Source organism: Gigantopelta aegis, chromosome 10 (assembly GCF_016097555.1).
Source record: "Gigantopelta aegis isolate Gae_Host chromosome 10, Gae_host_genome, whole genome shotgun sequence".
Taxonomy (NCBI): domain Eukaryota; kingdom Metazoa; phylum Mollusca; class Gastropoda; order Neomphalida; family Peltospiridae; genus Gigantopelta; species Gigantopelta aegis.
The window spans coordinates 41,352,215-41,375,067 of NC_054708.1; the positions used below are offsets into that span (position 1 = coordinate 41,352,215).

The window sequence follows — 22,853 nt, forward strand, 5'->3', positions numbered from 1 at the left end:
TTGTTTTTAATTTTTTCCAAACACAAATAGCAAATCTTAGCTGTAGCCTTGTTTCTGTTTTTAACATCTTTTTTGTTAAATATAATGATTGTTTTTTACAACTTGTCAAGTTGTACTTCACACACATACGTCAGACCCCCCCCCCAAATGTTTGTCTCTATTTTTTAGTGTGTAATAAAAACAACGCTATTACATGTAACATCAACATTATAGGAATAGGATACAATATATCTAATATGCCCTCACATATCACAGAGATTTGGACATAACTATGTGTTGGTGAAAAAGTACAGTTTGTGCGAATACGTCTGACACTATGTATAGTTTTCACTGTACACCTAAAATGACAATAGAATGCAATAAAGTTTATATACGATGATGCCCCAGATGGTTCTTACAATGTATAACAATAAAAAGTTATGGAACACTTTTTTTTATGTTTATGCAATGCTTGGCAAAAAGTGTCTGAAATGTAAATCCGACACCACAGAATTGCCCCGAATGGATGTACATGAAGTGATCAGTCAAATAGTTGTTTTTAAAAATTGAGGTATAGATCAGTGTGGTTAAGTCTTGATATTTTATGATGTGCAATGTGTGGACACGAATTAAGTGATCAACCTTTCAGCTATTTTCAGAAAGAGTTATAGAGGAGTCATGTTTAAGTCTTTGATGTTTTACGATGTGCAGTCTGTGATGGATAGACATTCTGTCATCAATCTACCACTACCAGCTGTTTTTGAGAATGAGGTAAAGAGGAATGAGGTTAAGTCTTTGATGTTTTGCGATGTGCCGCCTGTGATGGATGGACATTCTGTCATCAATCTACCACTACCAGCTGTTTTTGAGAATGACGTAAAGAGTGAAGTTAAGCCTTTGATGTCTTACAATACAATGGATGGACAGTTAAAAGTTTGTTTTGCTTAACGACACCACTAGAGCACATTGATTTATTCATCATCAGCTACTGTATGTCAAACATTTGGTAATTTTGTACATATAGTGTTAAGAGAGAAAACCCGCTATATTTGTCCATTAGTAGCAAGGATATTTTATATAAATCATCCCACAGACAGGATAGCACATATCACAGCCTTTGATATAACAGTTGTGGTGCCTTGGCTGAAACGAGAAATAGCTCAATGGGCCCACCAACAGAGATTGATCCTAGACCGACCGCACGTCAGGAGAGTGCTTTACCACTGAGCTACGTCTCACCCCTTGCATAGACACAGATGAACCAATCGACCTACCAACTGTTTCTGGTTTTTCAGTTCGTCCTCTTGCTGAGCAAGTTTCTGAGTGAGTTCTATTGTAGTGTGTTCCTTTCCCTGCAGCGTCGTCAACAACTCCATGTTGTCGTTGCTCTACAAACAACAAACTGTGTATTTAGCATCAACCAGATAACACTTCGCTAGCAAGGGATCTTTTATTTGCACTTCCCACAGGCAGGATAGCACAAACCATGGCCTTTGTTGAACCAGTTATGGATCACTGGTTGGTGCAAGTGGTTTACACCTACCCACAGGTCAAGTGTCTCAAACAATGTGCTGAATTGTACTTCAAAAACAAATGGCATTCAAACTGAGTTATTGCTATCAATTGATTAGCCCTAATAGCTAATCCAAATTTTTAAAACAAAAAGGTCTCTACTCAGAAACTTAATAAAAAGATATGGACAAACACTAAAACATCCACAGCCATCAATGAATCAAATAAATATATTAGTCAAACCTGTCTTAAGTGGTCACACATGGGAGTATATAAAAATGGCTGCTTAAGACAGGTGGCCGCTGAGTACAGGTTGCCACATATATAGTCTTTAAAACATTTGTTGTTGTTTCTTGTTTTATCATCTGTACTGCTAATCAACGTATGTGTGCTACACATTGTTGACTATAAATCAACTTTTGACTTTCAGAAATAATGTAAATAGAATGTATTAAATTAACCTTCTCAACAAGTTTGTTTTCTTTTTCTATTTAATTATTTAATTGCTACTTCATATGGTGTATTGTCATAGTATGTGAATCGTGCCCAAAGGCAATTAGATGCATTCCAGAGTCATACTTTCTTAATTGATACACAGTAGAGATGTTGAGACTGAATGGGTACTAGTATGCATGAAGGTGTGAAGATTGGTTATTTGGTGCACGTTATCGCTGTTGTTAAAATATCCCTTTTATATAATAGTAAAATTTTACTGTGGCCGCTTAATACAGGTATTTTAGCAATTTGGGATCCGATTTAGGTGGCTGCTAGTCGCGTTAGACAGGTGACTGCTTATTAGAGGTGCATTTACATTATAAATCGTTTGGGAGGAAAAAAAGTGGCTGCTTAAGGCAGGTGACCGCTGAGTACAAGTGGCCGCTAGGACAGGTTTGACTGTACTCAGAGATGCCAATAATAAGAGATATCTACCAGTTTAACAAATCCATTTTGCAGTTCTGCTAGCTGTCTCTTCAGATCTTTATTCTGTGTCAAGGCTCGACTGAGTGCGGTTTTATCACTCTGGACACTTTCCAAGAGAGATGCTTTGTCACCTGCCTCTGCCCCAAGATGAGATATAGTTGATTCTAAACTCAAAATATGGTCTTCTTTTTCCTGTAAGAATCTAAGAGTAAGAGAAAAACCCCACCCTGAATCAGATGTTTTGACTTTAAAAACCATTTCGAAGCAATACAAAGCAGCTACAAATAAAGCATTTAAACAGACATCCTATTTAACAATAAAACATGAAAATAATTATTGCACTGAGGGCCAGAATATAGCCAGTGACAGAACATTCTCCTGTGGCAGCAGGTTTCCTTTTCCAAGTGATGATCTAATAACCTTTAAAAAAATAATCTGCCCAGGTAAACATTCATTTCCTTGCTGCACTCATACATTTGGTTGAGTTTTTCGCATTAAGTAAATATGAGTTATATTTCACCTGCTGAGCTGTGCGTTATCGCGGATTTGAGCTTCATGTCTGGCCTGCAGCTCACTGTACTCTGTCTTTAATCGGTTCATTTCTTCAAGGCTTTCAGACGGAATGTCGGTTGTAGGTTGTTGAAGATCATATTCTTCTGGGAAAAAGAAAAAGAATTTAAATTTGTTACTGTCTTATGAGACTTTTATTACATACGTTTGCACCACAGGATGACACATACCAGACTGATGCAGAGTCATAAAGCATTGGATGGAATGAGAGAAATCCACGGTATGTACACACTGACAGGAGTCGATTCTATGACCTCTATTTTGTTTTTGCACAACCAGAAACTCCATATGTATAAAGCTGTATGTTTTAGTTCTGAAAGCGGACCATTTACTTCAGCAGCGGCGGGTGTGTGTGTGTGTGTGTGGTCGTCTGAACCCCCCCTCCCCGAACCCCCCTAGCCTACGCCCCTGCTTATCCGAAAGAAGATTTTAAAAATCTCTTGAAATAAGTCTACTTACCAATTTTCTTCTTTAGTTCAGATAGAGATCCTTCTAGTTCATGGTTTTGACTTATCACCTTTTCTCGTTCATGTGTCAGTATAGATACCTACAAACCAAACATAATATATCATTGAATTGTCATATTTTTCAATTACAGTTAAAAGAGAAAACAATTGAAGATAAGAGGCCAATAGAGCTGATTTATTCAAGTGCACCAAAATCATATCTGGGTTTTTTAATGCTTGTCAGATTGTGTGCCATTTTGTCTTTTAAGTATTCAATAAAATAAAACAAAGGAAAAGAAAGAAAGAAATGTTTTATTTAACGATGCACTCAACACATTTTATTTACGGTTATATGGTGTCAGACATATGGTTAAGGACCACACAGATATTAAGATCTAGGAAACCCGCTGTCGCCCCTTCATGGGCTACTCTTTTCGATTAGCAGCAAGGGATCTTTTAAATGCACCATCCCATAGACAGGATAGCACATACCATGGCCTTTGATGTACCAGTCGTGGTGCACTGGCTGGAGAGAGAAATAGCCACCAACAGGAATTGATCCCAGACCAACCGCGCATCAAGCGAACGCTTTACCACTGGGCTACATCACGCCCAACTAAAGATGGGACCACACTGCATCAGTCATGTGACAATGAATACTGTCCTACCTGGTCTGACACCTCTTCCAGCTGATGCTTCAACTAAACATGGGACCACACTGCATCAGTCATGTGACAATGAATACTGTCCTACCTGGTCTGACACCTCTTCCAACTGATGCTTCAACTAAACATGGGACCACACTGCATCAGTCATGTGACAATGAATACTGTCCTACCTGGTTTGACACCTCTTCCAACTGATGCTTCAACTAAACATGGGACCACACTGCATCAGTCATGTGGCAATGAATACTGTCCTACCTGGTCTGACACCTCTTCCAACTGATGCTTCAACTAAACATGGGACCACACTGCATCAGTCATGTGACAATGAATACTGTCCTACCTGGTTTGACACCTCTTCCAACTGATGCTTCAACTAAACATGGGACCACACTGCATCAGTCATGTGACAATGAATACTGTCCTACCTGGTCTGACACCTCTTCCAACTGATGCTTCAACTAAACATGGGACCACACTGCATCAGTCATGTGACAATGAATACTGTCCTACCTGGTTTGACACCTCTTCCAACTGATGCTTCAACTAAACATGGGACCACACTGCATCAGTCATGTGACAATGAATACTGTCCTACCTGGTTTGACACCTCTTCCAACTGATGCTTCAACTGCTCAACATACTGCTTATACTGGTCCGACAACTGGTCCCGCTCAGATGTCACAGTTTGGAATGATTCCTCATACTGAAAAATAGCATCGCTACTTTCAGACTGTGATAAATTAATTTGAAATACCTCTTTAAAAGCTCAATAATAATATAGTTATACTTCTATAAATGTTTACACTACAAGTTAAATATGATGGGTATGGTACAAACATTTCCAACAATGAGTATCTAAAATGACAGGTTATCTGTATCCTAGTAACAATGTATGTTAAAATGGATATTTGTAAAAAAATACAATCATTTACAATGAAATACATGAAATACTGCAACACTCAATTAACAACACAAAATAATACATTTCATAACCATACACGAATATACATATTGATACTGCAAAGTTTATAATAAATTTATAATATATAGAATCAGAAAAATGATAATCTAAGTATTGCACTGTTTAAAGACAAACTTTGAAATATAATAAATAAAAGAGTAATCATAAAAACAACTGATGTACTGCACCTGATGTATTTTTGATGAAAGTTCGTTTTTCTCTTGCTGTAGTTGTTGAATCAATTGAACGGATTCTGCTGAGGATTCACTTTCAGTAGACAGCTAAAGGAAAAGACATCCGATTCATGAAACTTCATAACACTGTTTCATCAGCAGCTATCAGGCGTATAACACAGCTGAGACACTTAATCTTGATAGCTAGAGAAGAAACCCTCATCAAGCACACTGTGATGGGAACACACCTTAGTAACCTGGGCTGTCTGTCAAAGACAGTAGGTAAGGGGCCATCCATAATTTTTAACATTTTCATGAGTGTACAAACCGTATGCCGGGGGGGGGGGGGGGGGGGGAGGGAGGGAGAGAGGGGGGTAGGGGAGAGAGAGGGGGGAGGGGAAGAGGGTTAAGGGGCCAGCGTACACTTTAAAAAAAAAAAAAATGTCAATCAACATTTTTCATTTGGGGATGTACACTTTTGGGGGGGGGGGGGGGGGGGGGGGGGGGGGGGGGTCAAAAGTGTATTCTTTGTACACTTGTGAAAATGTTGAAAATTATGGATGGCCTAAATAGTTGACTGTTAGTGAGACAGAAGATGATGTACTGGCCTTACACCTACCCATCAAGCTGATAAAACCTATTCCAGGTGGGAGCCAGTGTCGGGTAGTTGATCCAGTATCTAGCAGCCTGATGGCCTAATCACTAACACCACTTCCAATTAGCAGTACAGGTCTTATTACATGCATTTTCTCACTGATAGGACAGCACGTACCATGAACTTTGACATACCAGTTTAGAGCAGTGGCTGAAATATGAAATCCATCTGGCTCAGTGACTGAACAATTATTTCGCTCTAAACCTTTTATTTTTCATTTTTAAAAGTATTACCAATATCACAATAGAGTTGTCAGAGATACAAAGGTCATATAATTTAACAGGCACCACAAACTGCATGTCAAATCTATTTTATTAACTGTCACCTGCAATATATGTTCCAAAATACATGTATGTAGCAAACTGTTACATATTTACACATGATAATTCTTGCATTATGACATACATACAATATAGTATCATACCTGCTTAGCATAAAGTTCAGCCATTTCAAGTTTTTTTGACAGTTCTCCAACTGACTGTTCTAACTGTGAACATTCTGCAACCTGAAATTGTGTAAAAACAGAATTGATTAAATTGCAGATTACTTCTACAGATATGCAACCAGATGTTTTACTTTTTAACAAAACCAGTATTTAAGTCCACAAATGCTGATCTTAAACCTCAAAAAGCAAATCCAATCTAGTACAATTTCCCAAATGGTACAGTTGAATAAAGATGATAATAATCTCTTACTTTGAAAAATAAAATGGACCCAATGTACAGTTGTGACAGGAAAATTAACTAGCATTTTGTGAGTATTGGCAAAGCAATACATATCCCCTAACCGGCCCAACACATTTTTTATCCCCTAACTTCAAGGGTCATAATTGTAAAAAAATAGGTAAATTGTCATGAAAGTCAAACTTAATCTGTAGCTGTACATGATAAGGCAATGCACAAAATTTAAGGTCAATATCTTGAAGTATTGGGGGGAGGGGGGGGGGGGGGGGGGGGGGGGGGGAGAGAAGTCTGGAAAACGTTATGTGTGACAGATGGTCAGACAAACAGATATATAAGGACAAAGACAAAATCAATAGTCCCCTCCGGTTAGACTAGTAGGAAACTAACAGCTACCTAGGCCCCGTTCCACAAAGCGATCTTAGCCCTAAGATCACCGTAAGTGCATAACTACCGTATGCACTAAGATGACCTTAGTGCTAAGATCGCTTCATGAAACGGGGCCCAGATGTAAAACCATGTTGTGTTAATGGCAGTACTAAAGCAAATAACTTCCGGCTAGGTCAAAGTTCAAGGTGCACCCAAGTGAACACCACAAGTCCTATGATTGGTGATAAATGTGAGTGTATTGGTTGTAAAATAAAATAGTTTCATCTGGGCAAAAAATGTATGCAATTTTATTTCATCTAGTACCACTGTGTCAAGTACTATTTATATCTGTGGCATTTATGTCGACTGATACGCTGCAGGTAGGAGTTTTAGCCCACATATGTTACTAATGTCGTCTATGGGATTTGATTTGGTAGTATACAACCTATAGGGATATATTTGAAACTGATTTACTTCTACTTCTCTGAGATAGTTATCACTTCTAATCAATCTATTATTACCTTTGCTGAAAGTTTTCCACCCAATTCTTGTGTTTGGAGCTGCAACTCTTCTTTTGATTTACTGAAAAAAGAAGAAAAAAAGGCAACTTTAAAGTAACAATTAGTTACACTGATAAATTGCAATTTTATAGAACATTCCTGTCCTATTTATTCACTTATATAAAACAAATCAACAATGAATAAAGGAAGTTAGATTTACATGCCACTAAGACCCTATTTTTACCGACTACTTATATTTATGCAAGTCATAAGAAGGACATAAAATGGGAAATTTAACACAGACATAAGATAACACTGTTGCTGCTGTCAGTAAAGTAATATCTATCTTGAGACAAGATAAAAAAGAAAGAAACCTAAACAAATAAACATATTAAAAGAAATAACCCAATTTTATTTTTTTTAAACAGACAATTAACTAGCAAAGACGAGTCAGTGGTTTTCACAAGCTATATGGACAAGATCAAATCATAAATGACTTAAAACTCATTAAATCACAAAGAAAACCAAAACATAAATCACGTACTTGGCTCTGTAAAGCTCCATCTTCAATCTATCCACATCTTTGGCATATTCCCGGCTTGACTAAAATAAAATGTTCATTTACATAATATAGAAAATTATAACAATCACTACCAAGGATAGCCAAACCTCAAACCATAAGACCAATAACACAGTAAACGATTTACATGGATCCACCTAGCTACTTGAAAAATGTTTCCCAAAGCCTTTTTTTCTGCTAGTTCATATTTATGATTTGCTCATGATAAAGCTGATAAACTGAACAAAACTGAGATTCAGTCTGAAATTGTAAATTTGAGATTTATAAGGGAAAAGGGATAAATTAAACCTATCATTATTATTTAGTTTTACTTTGGAAAATTATCAGACCACTGATTAAAATGGGCATTAATCATTCTGTATTTTTTAGTTAAAACATACACAATTAAAACCAGAAACATGATTTAGGCTAGGCCTAATTCTCGATGCCAAAATATTTTGATACATTATATTATTTTTGGTATTTCATTAAAAAAATTAATGGCAATGAAGGGGGGAATTTTTAAGAATAAAAATAGGCATTAATAATAAAAACAGCACCAATAAGCATAGAAACACAAAAAGGAAAGCTGTGTTTGGGGTTTAAAAACAACATAAAACATCCAATGAATGCCTTATCTGACCAAAACATAAATTTTAAAAATCCCTCATTACAAATGTTTTATTCTGCAAAATCCATGCGATATTCAGAGCAGCCCAGCTGATGCCAACTGTGAGCGACTTAACAAGATGATGGTCAACTGTTCACAGTGCAAAGTGAACCAGATTCTGCTACTGGTATTACAAGTAATGGAGGAATATTTGTTTCATAACACCTCAACACATTTTAAACTACAACTATCTTGTATGGTTATTTCGACACAGGGTCAAGACGGAGAATGGCAGTAAGCCTGCTGCCATCAAATAGGCTACTCCTATAAATAAGAAAGAAAAAGCAGCAATAATCTTTTATATGCATGGTCTAATAGGTTATTGGTAGAAAATGTACTCGAAGCACAACATGCCCAATATGCAAGGATAAGAATAGCAAATGAGAATAACAGCTTACGGTTATGTAACCAAACAGACACAGACTTGAAATTTACCAAATTGCTAGCGTTGTTTTATCGGCATGAACCATGACACACATAAATGTAAATGAAAATAGACTTCAACTGCATGGCCAAGTAAAAATGAAGACAAAAAAAAATATTGGCATAATTTGGAAATACCATAAATGGGAAACATGGGTCACCCACAGAACCGACAAGGGAGACAACTCACCTCTGCAACAGTCTAGAATATAGTGCATTTTATATTTACTTTAAGAATTTCAGTTAAATTTGAAACTACTTTTTTTTCCACCTGAAGGAACAATTTACTATGACACAATTATGTTTCCTGAAGTAAAGAAACAGTATTACATGTTTTTTGTAAAAATAATTGAACGAGAAACTAAAATATAAATTACACCTGAGATAACTAAATGATTAACACTGTCACCAGTTATGATTACCAAAATTATACATTTTACCATGCATCCAAATTAGTAAACATATTCAAACAGTTCAAAAACATTCTAACAAGTGATATCTATAATTTTGTGATGATATAACATAAGACACAATACAAAAATTCCTTTTAGTGTAAAGCAAATTTACTAACAGATTATGCATAAATATTAGAAACAGGAAGAATTTTTATCTTTTTTTCTACTGAAGTACATGAAAGATGTGTAATAGATCATATGCATTTAGTACCAAAAACCTCATGACCAAATTTAGTCAAAATTGTCAATAAGAGATTACTTTGACAAATTTTCCATTAGTAACATCCACTTTTAAAATGTATGTGTAAATGACATTTAAGTCAAGGACAAAGGACGATATTCATCACAGATATATGTAGTAAAAGATGGCAAATTAATGTAGAAGACCGCAGATGCACAATTAACAGGTACTCAAACAGAAAATACTATATGAGCTGCCGTTAAGATAGCATTCATTTACAAGTAGTTTCAGAATGCATCTAATAAGCAAAACTGAGTGGGTTATGTTTGTAAACTAGTTATAAGATAAATGGTATCTAACAGACACAAGCACAATATTCTATTTCTCAAAAAATCAGGTAAAAAAAAAAAAAAAAAAAAAGTTTCCAACCAAAACATGTTAATAGCACTTGCAGACTTAGCAATCACTTTACAGTTAATTTATAATGCCACATAGCAATGAATTTGGGTCATGCTCAATTCATTGGATGGTATGGCTTAGGTATCCAGGTCGTCACAGTGGTGCAGCCAACCAGATGTCTTCAAATCAATCTTCCACTTAGTAACACCAAAAATCTCACATCTTATTACCTCCAACAGGTGTGCAAGGAAATATTTTTTCCCCAGCAATACTTGTAGATAGATTGATTTATATAGCCCAATGAAAAATTAACTAAAGAGATAAATTAAAGGAAACAGTATCAAATCCAACAAACCTTCTCCAATTGTTGACTAGACTGTGAAGAAGACGACAGATTTCGTTCCAGGTCAGCCACCCGTTGTCGAGATGCTTTCAGTCTTCCACTTAGTTCCTCTATTTCATCTGCAGTGTTTTATAAGTTTAAAAAATTGTTACACCATTTATCTATCATTCCACGAAAAAATAGAAAATATGACATAATTAGTCCCTAAAAACGACTGACAAAGATGAAAATTACCATGACAAAATAAAAATATGGAAAACTCTGCACTCATGAAAAGTAGAGGGAATATTCCAGACATATCTGTAGGTGCTTTATCCTTGAAATTAGGAATTTTCACAGCCTTAGTATACAACTGAATTGTCTACTGTTAGTTTAAAAAAAAATTTTTTTTTTAAAGTATGCAATGAAATTCTGTACAAATTCAGTGATATTTGTACATGTTTTGGCTTGTCTTTTTTTTTTTATTATTATTATGTGAAAACCTACCTACTAAATAACAGTTTATTCCAATTCCAATGCTTACAACTAAAATTATTCCTTCACACATACGTTTTACCCCAGACCACATTTAGCCTTTCAAACATCAGTTGTGGAGCATTGACAACAGAACACCACCAACTAAAGAAAGACTCCTGTGTGTAGATTTCTCACATCATATAACAGAAGACCAACCTAATCTCTGCACAGCAATTCTCTGACTTTGTCCAACCTGAGACTGGAGTTCAGTTTTCTCAGCCACCAAGATGCCTATTGTCTGTATGTGAACCTGTGGTAACAAAGCAGAAAATAAACACCGGTTTTACAACGTCTCAGAACACCGGTTTCCATTATTTGCTATTAGGACTGAGATATGACAATAATTAAACATTGTGTGTTAGAGAAGAAACCAGCTACCAGCATGCAGACTGGGCTGTATGTGGCAGCAGATGTCTTCTCAATACAGGGCACAATATTTCATGTTAACCAACATACTGTTTTGAAACTTTAAAATGACACAAACTGCCAATCAGCTTTGTGGTTAACCATTACATGTTCGGAAGATAACTAATTGATTTGGTTACACAAATACTGCTATCTTGATGAATGCTAATATAAAAGAGACTGTAATGAAGATCACAGACAAGCCGTGTCAACTAATTTTTCAAGCTAAATGTTTTCTGCATCAAACAATTACCTGCAACTGTTCTTTCAATGCACCAATTTCTTTCCTGTGCTTTTCTTCAAACGACTCCCGCTCTTTGTCAAGCTGGTCTTGTAAATGTTTTGCATGGTCTCTCTAAAATAGTGAAATAATAAGCACATCACTCTTGGTCATCTCTCAAGTAACAAACAATACGTTTTCCTCTTTCATCAGCAATAAATCTGCTCTGCTACTGTACCTACTCGGCCAAAACAGGACTAGGAGATTACGTCAAATAGATAAATCGGTCTCCACTGAAAGGATTTGAACCAGGGACTCTGTGTGCTACAGTCCAGTGCTCTTCCAAATTAGCCAAAAGGGAAATTCACATTAGCTGCTGCTAGTCGGAGCATTTAATACCAACACTACTACATGTCTACACTAATATTAGTATACTAAGATGATTTATTAGCTTTTTTGAGTTTTGGAAATAACATTTTATGCAGTCAGAGAGTTCTCTTCAAACAGTTACTTAAATGTAAACAAACATTCTATGGGCACTGCTAAAGCAATACACCTCTCCTGCTGGGCCCCACAAACTGTGAACTTTGAAATATGGATAAATACCATTTTCAACAGCTATGTCCCTTGAATAAATTCTCATGAAAACTTGATATGGCCATAGCAGTGTAAATCCACATGAAAGTCAAACTCCATCTGTAACAATGTATGATAAAGATACACACAGCTTTCAGCTTAATATTTTAAAGCATTCCAAAAAAAAAAGTCCGGAAAACTATATGTGGGACAGATAGATGGACAGATGGACAGAAGGACACAGATGAAACCTATAGTCCCCTCCGGTTGAACTGGAAGGGTACTAATAAGTGGGTCATTAAAATAAAGGGTAGGAGAGTCTGGTCACCTATCTGATCACTAAATAAAAACTTACTACTTGGTCTATCTGTATAGACAGTTGTTCGTTTGATTGAGACGCTGTTTCAACATATGACGCCAATTCACGGTTTCTTTTCTGATAAAAAAAATAAAAAGAAACAAATAAAACAATCTTTAGTATTTCCATAAATATGCAAAACACTTTCAAATACATGTAGGTGAAAAGTATAGTTTTTACTCTTTTTGACATATTGTAATGTATAATATGACTTTAAATATATCACTGATCTAATTAAAGTTCATTTTAAGATTAAAAGCAGAAATTACAGGTACCTACAAAGGTTAGACACCATCTAAAACTTCTGTTTGGGGACAAGGGGGGTGGTAAGCTTTTCAAAACCAACAAGACAGTAACAAAGCTGTCATAAGAATAATTTTGTATGTTAATCGAATACATAAATTATGAATGCATTCAATTTATCAATGAAATCCTAGGATAAGCTTAACTGAAAGAGACCTTAATTGGTTCCATAATATAATACTGTAATAAATATTCATAACAATCATCCATGAACCGTTAATAAGATTTTATTCAGTTTTCAAATGATAAAATACGGTGAAAAACCAAATCAAACTAAATTAAAAGATTTTAAATAATACTCAGTTACTGAAATGTGGTGAATTGGTCTTACATAAGTTTAGTCAACAAACAGTTAACAACACAAAACTTTACTGAACAAACAAACCATTTCCAAAAGTGTTAATTGTAATACACTCTTACTTCAAGTTCGGAGATACTAGACGATTCCATGTCTTCTCCATTAATGTATTCTTGTGACTGAAACAAACATAACAGCAGCCAATTAATTGATTACAACGTCAAAGTATTACAGTCACTGATCTTAGTTCCTATACATACATATACCTTTTCTCTTTTGTATAAAATGCATTTTGAGCCTGTACCAGGAAGACATGACACACTGAATTTACCAAAATTTATAACTGACATTGTTTAAAAACTAAGCAAACACAAACCCACCAAAAAAAACCAAAAACCCATCAACAACATTAAATGCAGAAGTCTGATGACATCCCAAGTCTATCCATCACAATGTATCAGTTTTGTGTTCGAAGTAAAACTGCATGCATGTCTATACCAATGTATGTACACGGTTCACTCTTTTAGCCACCCGAGAATCATGAAATATTCGTTGGCTTAGACAAACAGAAATTAAAGAGGTAATTCAGAAAAAGTATACAGACGCTGCTGCCCGTTTTGCATGTCAATACCCTGGAATTCATGCAATGTTTGGGGACAGGCCTGGAAACATGCATACACATTGAGAATGGTTGTTCAGGTTACCTGAAGGTTACCTTATAACAACACTTCTTTTTTTCTCCATGAAAATCTTATTAACAAAATCACCATCACCTAAAGTTTGATTAGTTGTGTTATTTAAAAGACTAGATACACATCAAGTATCAGTGCAACAAGAATGGTGATATTAATAAATAATAAGGTATTGGCTCATCTGTGATGGGATTTTTTAGTTTTAAAAAGGTAAAATGTTGTAAACCTGATGTCATATCTTATACAATGTAGGTTACCAGGCCTGTAGTCTGTGGTAGATTGGTTTCTGCACATTATGCTTACTGTCATATCTTATACAATGTAGGTTACCAGGCCTGTAGTCTGTGGTAGATTGGTTTCTGCACATTATGCTTACTTCAATACCCGTGCAGGGTTTTCTGTCAGAGGGTAAAACGGGTATGGCGCCATACCCAAATTATTATTTTTTAAAGTTAACATTTTAACAAAATTAATGATTCTTATCATTATTGTATGATTTTCTTAACCCCAACCCTAAATGTAACCCATTTTCTTTGTTGGGGAGGCCGCCCTTACCCCGTTGACTGTGGCTGCATTCAGTTTCATAGCACCATACCCAAAAATGTCTTTCTGGCATAAACACTGCCGTGGGAAAATAAACAAAACAATACCAGTACAGGTATTTCTTTTACCTACCTCCGCTAGCAGACCATTTATCTGCCGTGACAACTGCTGCAAGCTCTCTGTTGAAGATGTGGCTCTGGAAGTATTACACAAATAGTATTACAAGTATCTGAAATCAGCATGTCCAAGATAACACCCAGTAGCCAGCCATGTTGGTAATAGCAGAAAGCAATAAACAACGCCCAACAACAAATGAATAGAAATTTAAAAGAAAAAAAAGAGTTAATATTAACACATTACATTTATAAATATATGTAAATTTAAAATGTTTGTGTTCTGGTGCAGTGATACCTCAGTCCCATATTATAATTATGAAACATAATATGGCACATCAGTTTTAATGTCTGCACAGCATATAAGTATACATCCACTTTTATACTATGCAATGAAGACAAGACAAGACAAAAGAGCTATATTACATATATAAACATGTATATGATTATTTTTTATCATCACCTACAGCCGTAACTACAGGGACATGTAAATAACATCACAAAGAACATTTAAAGTGTGAGTGTTCTGCTTTCTTGATTGCAAAGCTCTGTCTGTTGTCAACTTCATCTGACAAGTTTTGTTTAAATGTATAACACTTCACCTGGTGGTTATCAGATAGTTACAAATTGTACAAATATACAGGTATCTGTCTGTGAAAACAGAACATCGTATTCTCATGGCTATGGTATATATTACTTATTATCATAGTACAAATTTAGGTCTATCTCTCCCCCCCCCCCCGTCATTTCAGTTAAGATCAAGTGTGAAGTGCCTAACATATATACATGTAACTGTTTTATAAATATTAATTTCAATTAAGAAAATATATTTCAACATAACTCTAATGAAACTACAATACAGAATATATATATACAGTAAAGTACATGTACTTTTAGAACGAACACACTTATAAAAAAATACAGGTTACAATCCACCTATATATAGTATAAATAAATTTTAATGTATAGAACGAACTATGTACATCAAAATAACTGCTAAAACGAACCAAATTTGTTGTCAAAATTGTGAATTTCAGTGTAAATTAGTGTATAGAGCAAACCAATCATAATTTTTATCTTATTTGTATCTTATTTGCTTCTACTGGTGATAAATGAAATATTAAAAACCCCCACTAATTCTTGGTTATGGTGTTTAAATTTGAAATGCAAAATAGCCGACTTCCTGAATGACAACTTCCGCAAATGTGTACAACTATTGCTATAATGAACCAATTTCCCTGGTCCCTTGCAGTTCGTTATAAGAGTACTTTAATACTGTACAATGTACATCTCAGACCCATCTACTGTCAAGCTGTTGAAATTACATGTAGGCATACACAAAAAGACAACGAAAGACGAGAGAGATAAACTACATGTACATGTATGCACAGTTACATGCAGGAAACACACACTCTATAAGAAACATACAAGTACATATTATATGCAGAAGAACATTTCCATTTTGAAGAGCAGGTTTTGAAACTACATGACAGAACATTATATTTTGTGCATGAACAATGGATTATAAAGACATTAAATAGAATGGTCATAAACTTAGGCAAACTTGTGTAACAACAACAAACAAAACTCAACTTGAACTGTAAAATATGTAAATAGTTATTTGTAAAACTTTAAAACTGCAAGTAGTAACTTTTGTACACAAATGTTAATCATCCAGCCATTGATATCTATTGCTGTCTATCTGTGTGTGTGTGTGTGTGTGTGCGTGCGTGTCAATATGTGTTGGTGGTCCAGGTATGCATCTTTCCAACACATAAGGCTCATGTTTGAGTTTACTTCCTGTTTAAAAACTAGCCAGTGTAGTGCATTCTGGTCTAGTGCCTATATCACACTTTAAAGTTCCATTTTCAAAGAAGGACCCATCTATCTACATGCATGTGTCTGCTTGCTTGCTTGCTTATCTATCTATCTATCTATCTATCTATCTATCTATCTATCTATCTATCTATCTATCTATCTATCTATCTATCTATCTATCTATCTATCTATGTATGTATGCAAAATTCATAGAACGATGTTAGTAATAGTATCGAAGCATGGCCGTCTACAAACTGTTTTACTATACGTACAACACAAAGAAATGTAAATAAATATATTTTACTATACAACACAAAGAAATTGCAAATGAATGGGCAGCGGTACATGTATGTATGATTATGAAATTAAAACTGTTGGTTTCAAAGATAGAATCAAATAAAATATACTTTTAAAAAGATTAAACAAATTTATTTCATTTTTTTTTTATAATTTAACTGCTTAAAATGTTACATTAATCAACCACAAGAGTATGATGCAACCATTAAAACAATATGCCCTTTAAGCCATTTGTCTGTGTTGTGTAATTATGCACTGGTGTAATGCATTACTAGCAGATGCACATCTAGCACAACAATCAAAATACCTTGATGAATTATACCATTCACAGTGCTCGTTACTGGGGAGTTCAGAATTCGTTTTAACTGATTTAGCTGAAAGTCTGCGTATAAAATGGTCAAATAATACAATTTATTTTGATGGAAATACAACATATTTTTAATATCTCCATCTCCCCAATCCAAAAGCAAACCACACACATGCAACCTGCATGTAGAATGTTTAACTGATGTTATTTACGTGGCTATTCACTTACAATAATACAGAGATCATGGATGTATGTGAAGGACTATTATTAACTGATGTTATTTACGTGGCTATTCACTTACAATAATACAGAGATCATGGATGTATGTGAAGGACTATTATTAACTGCATGTCTAACTCATGTACAATTACGTAGATGTATGTGAAGGACTATTATTAACTGCATGTCTAACTCATGTACAATTACGTAGATTAATATTACATATATTCTTGTATGACAGGCATGGTACCGACATACATGAACAATGGTTTTGAACGAGGGAATCTTTTTACAATAGGAATAGAAGTACAGATGCCAGATATGAAAAGTAATATTTTATTGGAATAACAATGGAGAAAACTTTGCAGTGTTACATGTATGCTAAAATTCCAAATGCTAAAAAAATCTTGAAAATTTACATCTCTGAGAAACTACAAGACTTGCTGTTCCTCCGAGTTAACTAGCCTAACTTATTTATAGCCTAGAGACATTCACACACCAAGAGGGAGGGGGGGGGGGGGGGGGGGACCAAAACAAAACAAAACCCACACTAGTATGTAACGGATTTAAAATAATTTATTTAAATTGTTTTGTTTATCATGACCTTGTTTTATTCATGATGATATACCATGCCTGCATGTATGTACAAAGTTCACAAGTTACATAAAGATGCATGATATTTAAGGTGTCAGTAATTGCTTTTTTCAGCTGTAAACCTTTTATCTATCTTTATAAAACATACAACAAAATTTATGTTTAAATCACATTAAATATCAACCTTTAAGAGGATTTTCTGTTCATAAACAAAGTTAAAGTTTGGTTTTGTTTAACAACACCACTAGAGCACATTGATTTATTAATCATCGGCTACTGGATGTCATACATTTGGTAATTTCTGACATATTCTTATTAAGAGAGAAAACCCACTACATTTTTCCATTCATAGCAAGGCATCTTTTTATATGCACCATCCCATAGACGGGACTGGTTGGTGCGAAAAAATAGCCCAATGGGCCCACTGACGGGGATCAATCCTAGACAGACTACTGTATATAAATAACACACAAACTGAAAATTATTACTTTTATATATATATTTAAGTATAAAAACTTTAAAAGGACAAGCACTATGAAACTTTTTATAGACATTTACCTGTATGTAAATGCATATAATTAACATGTTTTCAATAAATCATCACTAAATATATTTACATCTATATATATATACATGCGTAACAAAATTACAGGCCTCTGATAATTGAAAATTTGCTAAACCATTTATCGGTTATGCAAAAACAAGCTGATCAGGGTTTCTGCCAGAGGATATGCAGGGTAAAATTATGTACTATAAAATCTTGAATTTAATGGATATATTATCTTAATTTTTAGACAGATAATACTAAGAGAACTGCGGTTTAAATTTGTCACATCACATGAAATGCGGGAACTAATTTCAAAGTGGAGGCACTGATGGTCTGTTCTGTTTTTATTATGTACCCTCAAATGATTAATGATGATGTCCTAAATTTAATGTGTGAATGAAAACTGGGTAAAGCCAAATTAAACTTGGGCAAGTGATGCATGAACAAAACTACCGTTCTTGCAATTGTCAGAGGCCTAGAATATGACAGTAAAGTTCTGTTTATGCTACCAACCTAGAATCAGCACTTTCAGTGGTGGGAACCAAGGCACAATCAGAAGACTTGCACTAAAAAAACAAAGCAAACAAAATGATCCATAAGTTGCATGTATAGGATGGCTTACCACTCTTCTTTCAGAAGAATATATGTCTTTGCAAATGTATATTTGTGTAAAATCTTTGTAAGCTTTTCAGAAGGTCAGTAATTCTTCAGATACCTGCAAGTATTAAGTTGCGTTCTAAATATTATATTATATATTATATATTATGTTATATTATATTATATTATATTCTTAGACTACTATTATTGCTATCTACATCATTTCCAGTAAATTTACTTTTATTTAATCAAAATTAATGTTAACTAGAAAATGTTGTCAACACAAGCACGTTCAGTGAAATCTCCAAATTTTAACAATTGTTTCCAATAATGTTTTTTCTATGTACATTTTACAAATACAAGTATGTACCTCAGTTTTCTCTGAAGTAACCCCCGTTTCTACAGACTTGCTGCTGCTGCTGCTGTCTTTCTTGGTATTATTTCTTGACACAGATGTTTTCGATGGTTGTGTTGAGGAATTACTTGGTGAACGTCCCGATTTTTGCTGGAACTGTTTTAACTGTTGAAAATAAAATGACAAAACATATATGACAACAAAAAAAACCCAACTTAATCTATAAAAAACAAAAACAAAAACAAACACACAAAAAAACCAACTATTAAAAATAACAACTTTATGTAACTGCAGATCTCAGCTATTATATAATAAAATAACAATATGATATGATAACATGAGAAAATCATGTACATGATCATGGTCTGGATGGTCAAACCCTGATTTTATATGATAATCACAAGTTATAAATATCCTTGACTCTTGTTGAATGGGCCAAGAACAACAAGTCATTTTGTTTGTCTTACCACCACACATCAGTCATCTCAAGCAGCAACTCGATGTTGGCGTCTTTGGCACTTTCAAGGGCATGTACTACAGAGAATCTCAGTTGAAATATATGCAGAAAAATTCTGGATTACAAATAACAAAGTCAACCATATATACTTGAAAGCCATGTATGTACTCTGAAAATCTGGTGTCAGCATTCAGAAAAACTGGTATTGATCCTGTTGATAAATTTCTTAAAATCATAACTACTACACGTAGCACCATCTACCATTTACATGGATTCGAACAAGGAAAGCGACATACATGTAGAGGCCACATATATTATGCAAAGTCATCCTTCCCAGGAAAGAGTATTACCTGATGTGACACTAGTTAATACACCCGATACAGGCAGTGGATGCTGTGACTTTTTCATTGGAAAACAAAATGACGAAAGTCTTTAAAAAACGTTTGTACCGTATTACCTTGTAGATACATGTACATGTAGCATGTTGAAGAAAAAAATTATCCTGACATCATGCACTAATCTGCTAAATCTACTAAAAAGAAAAAACAATAAATGAACCCTTGCTGTAAAGTGTTAAAAAACCCACTGTAGATATGTTTAGTAGCTAGGCTATGTGCCATCGTTGCCTCAGCCAGGACCTTCAGCTGTGTTGTCAAGAATGGAAACGAGTACTGACAGCCAGTATAATCTTCCTTTCAGAGGATGAGGCAAACAACTGCTGTGTTTGTAAAAGGTTTCAACCGCCAGCATTACAATATATTATCCAGCTAACCATTGTCAAGTGGACACAGTCAAACAAATGTGGGCATGGGACCCACCTTAATTTCTGCTGTAACACCACAGTTGTCAGGAGACACACCACATTGTTGTGTCCATATTGTTAATCAAGAAAATGTGAACAATCTTTTAAAACTTTTTGAATACTTTAAAAAATTGAAAAAAAATTCTGTTATATTGTGTTAAAATTAGGATTTGGACCATTTCTTGGATTCATTCAACTTCGTGACCTTGAAATCACAAAAACAGACATTGAAATAAACAATACATGTGTCTAGTAACTCATTTACAGACTACCACAAAATACAGATCTGGTAACCTGGTTACCAATTAATACCATATTTATATTTCCATTAAATGATTATTAATTTCCTAAATTTATTCTTTTTAAAATTTATTTTACATACATGTACTTGATTGTATTATTGTTAATTATTAATTTGTATTGGCATGCCAGCTTTGCTGTATATGACAATTAGCAATCAACCAAAAAAAAATGTTGTCAAAGGATAGGGTGTTGAGGGCATCAGTATTATTAAAGAAATGTTTCACCTAGATTAGAGGTGTGAATTATTGTTTAAACTTTAATGTAAATGTCAAAATGTTGTAACATTCAACTTTCAAGTCTAAGTGTAGTGACAATTCATTTAACCAATCAAAACAGGGGAGAATGCCCCTGAACCACAAGTTTGGGCCTTCAAGTACATTTATGTATTTTCATCCCCAGACCATATAGCACTAAAAGAACATCCACACATGCACACACACACTTTCACATAATCATGATAATGTTCGAAAATGTGTGACAGTAGATATAGTACGACTGACAGTGGTAACGTCAGTTTTAATTTTTCTCTATACGTACTATAATAACTTATCAGCTACCATAGTTTAACTTAATAATCTTCGATATTTAGCTTATTCTCCACTCCATACCACACACACACACTATAAAAAAAAAAATATATTATAAAACAAATCAGCTGTCACCGAACATGTTTCTTGGACCGTCTGACAAGTCAGAAATATATTCCAACCCCAGACGAATAGACGACATATATGCAAATATTGGCTGTTACAAAGCTGTCGTCATACTAATGCAACTGAAAAAGAAGTACATTTGCTTGTAGAAACCAAGTGTTATTACCCTCTTCTTGGCAGCAGCGATTTTCTCCTGCTTCAAGCTGTCGGCCATTTTCGGCCATTTGGATGTATACGCATTTTTGACACGCAGTCCGAATACAATGTCGTTCCAAAAAGTTTAGGTAACAAACGAAAATATGTAGGCTAAATAGTCGTCATATCTCAAGCACGAAGGAAGGAAGGAAATGTTTTATTTAACGATGCACCCAACACATTTTATTTACGGTTATATGATGTCGGAAATGTCAGGCACGAAAGATAAAACGCGCAATTTTTTTTTTATTATTATCATCACTTCTTTTTTCTTCTTCTTCTTCTTCTTCTTTTTATTATTATTATTATTATTATTTTTTTTTTTTATCAAATTGGGCAAATGTATCTGATGTAGAGAGCTGGTAATAATAAAAAAAAGAATTCTTCTTGTTTTTCGTATCTCTGCCACAGTTTAAATATCCCCCTTTTCAAATTTTTTTTCGAACATCCCCCATTTGTAAAATAAAATCTTAAATACATTTTTATCTTTCTGTACTTAATAGTCGTTCGAAAATATATGACTCCTTAGCGGTTTGTAAAATCAAACCTGTCTTAAATAATGTTTTGTTTACACCACGCTTAGTTTTAGAACATTCTGCTATCCTGTCTCATTGAGATCGCGCATTTCATATGGAAAAATATGCGGGCTGTTCGAATTATGTCAGAATTACCAAATGTTTGACAACCAATAGCCGATGATTAATAAATTAATGTGCTCTAGTGGTGTCGTTAAACAAAACAACTTTAACTTTTATCACAACGCTTTGTAGCGCGAAGGCTAGTACTTTCTCTAAACGTACGGTACTATTCAGTACCTCCGTCCCTGTCATATTATAATGATCGATGTATTTTAATTGAATAGTATTAGCTTTCCTCTGTTTTTGGTTTGGTAATAAATACTAGATAAAAAAAAAAAAAAAAAAAAAAAAAAAAAAAAAATATATATATATATATATATATGAATATATATAATATAAAACAGAACAATCAGCAATGACTGGCTTCATTGTATTTTAAATAAATAAAAATTAAACAATTGTTTTTAAAACGTTACCTAACTATTTAGTCCCACCATTACGTTTCGTAACGCATCCCACGGAATGTTCGTTTATCGGTATAATGATCGTGTATTGTGGTGAGGTCTATGTGCCTATATACATGCATACATATGTACGTGTCCTCGTGGCACAAAATATATTTGAATATGATGGTAACTTTTTA

The 22,853-nt window shown here is 34.5% G+C and overlaps 1 protein-coding gene across 3 annotated transcripts in view; it reads right to left on the reverse strand.

The window, feature by feature from the left end:
• Positions 1-21,658, reverse strand: part of LOC121384030 (golgin subfamily A member 2-like) — a 42,649-nt gene extending 20,991 nt beyond the window's left edge. The window contains exons 1-20 of one of the 3 annotated variants that reach the window (XM_041514174.1): positions 21,604-21,658; positions 19,238-19,387; positions 18,784-18,836; positions 16,911-16,985; positions 14,508-14,571; positions 13,263-13,319; positions 12,537-12,617; positions 11,639-11,740; positions 11,137-11,230; positions 10,477-10,583; positions 9,277-9,288; positions 7,979-8,037; positions 7,456-7,516; positions 6,310-6,390; positions 5,246-5,338; positions 4,692-4,799; positions 3,442-3,529; positions 2,933-3,068; positions 2,422-2,614; positions 1,254-1,367 (exon numbers count right to left, since the gene is read on the reverse strand). In XM_041514174.1, the coding sequence (XP_041370108.1) occupies positions 1,254-1,367; positions 2,422-2,614; positions 2,933-3,068; positions 3,442-3,529; positions 4,692-4,799; positions 5,246-5,338; positions 6,310-6,390; positions 7,456-7,516; positions 7,979-8,037; positions 9,277-9,288; positions 10,477-10,583; positions 11,137-11,230; positions 11,639-11,740; positions 12,537-12,617; positions 13,263-13,319; positions 14,508-14,571; positions 16,911-16,985; positions 18,784-18,836; positions 19,238-19,387; positions 21,604-21,651 (1,776 nt within the window). In that variant the 5' untranslated portion in view covers positions 21,652-21,658. The remainder of the gene's footprint in view (positions 1-1,253; positions 1,368-2,421; positions 2,615-2,932; positions 3,069-3,441; positions 3,530-4,691; positions 4,800-5,245; positions 5,339-6,309; positions 6,391-7,455; positions 7,517-7,978; positions 8,038-9,276; positions 9,289-10,476; positions 10,584-11,136; positions 11,231-11,638; positions 11,741-12,536; positions 12,618-13,262; positions 13,320-14,507; positions 14,572-16,910; positions 16,986-18,783; positions 18,837-19,237; positions 19,388-21,603) is intronic. The other 2 variants (XM_041514177.1, XM_041514176.1) reach the window with 2 other exon arrangements.
• Positions 21,659-22,853: the final 1,195 nt, after the last annotated feature.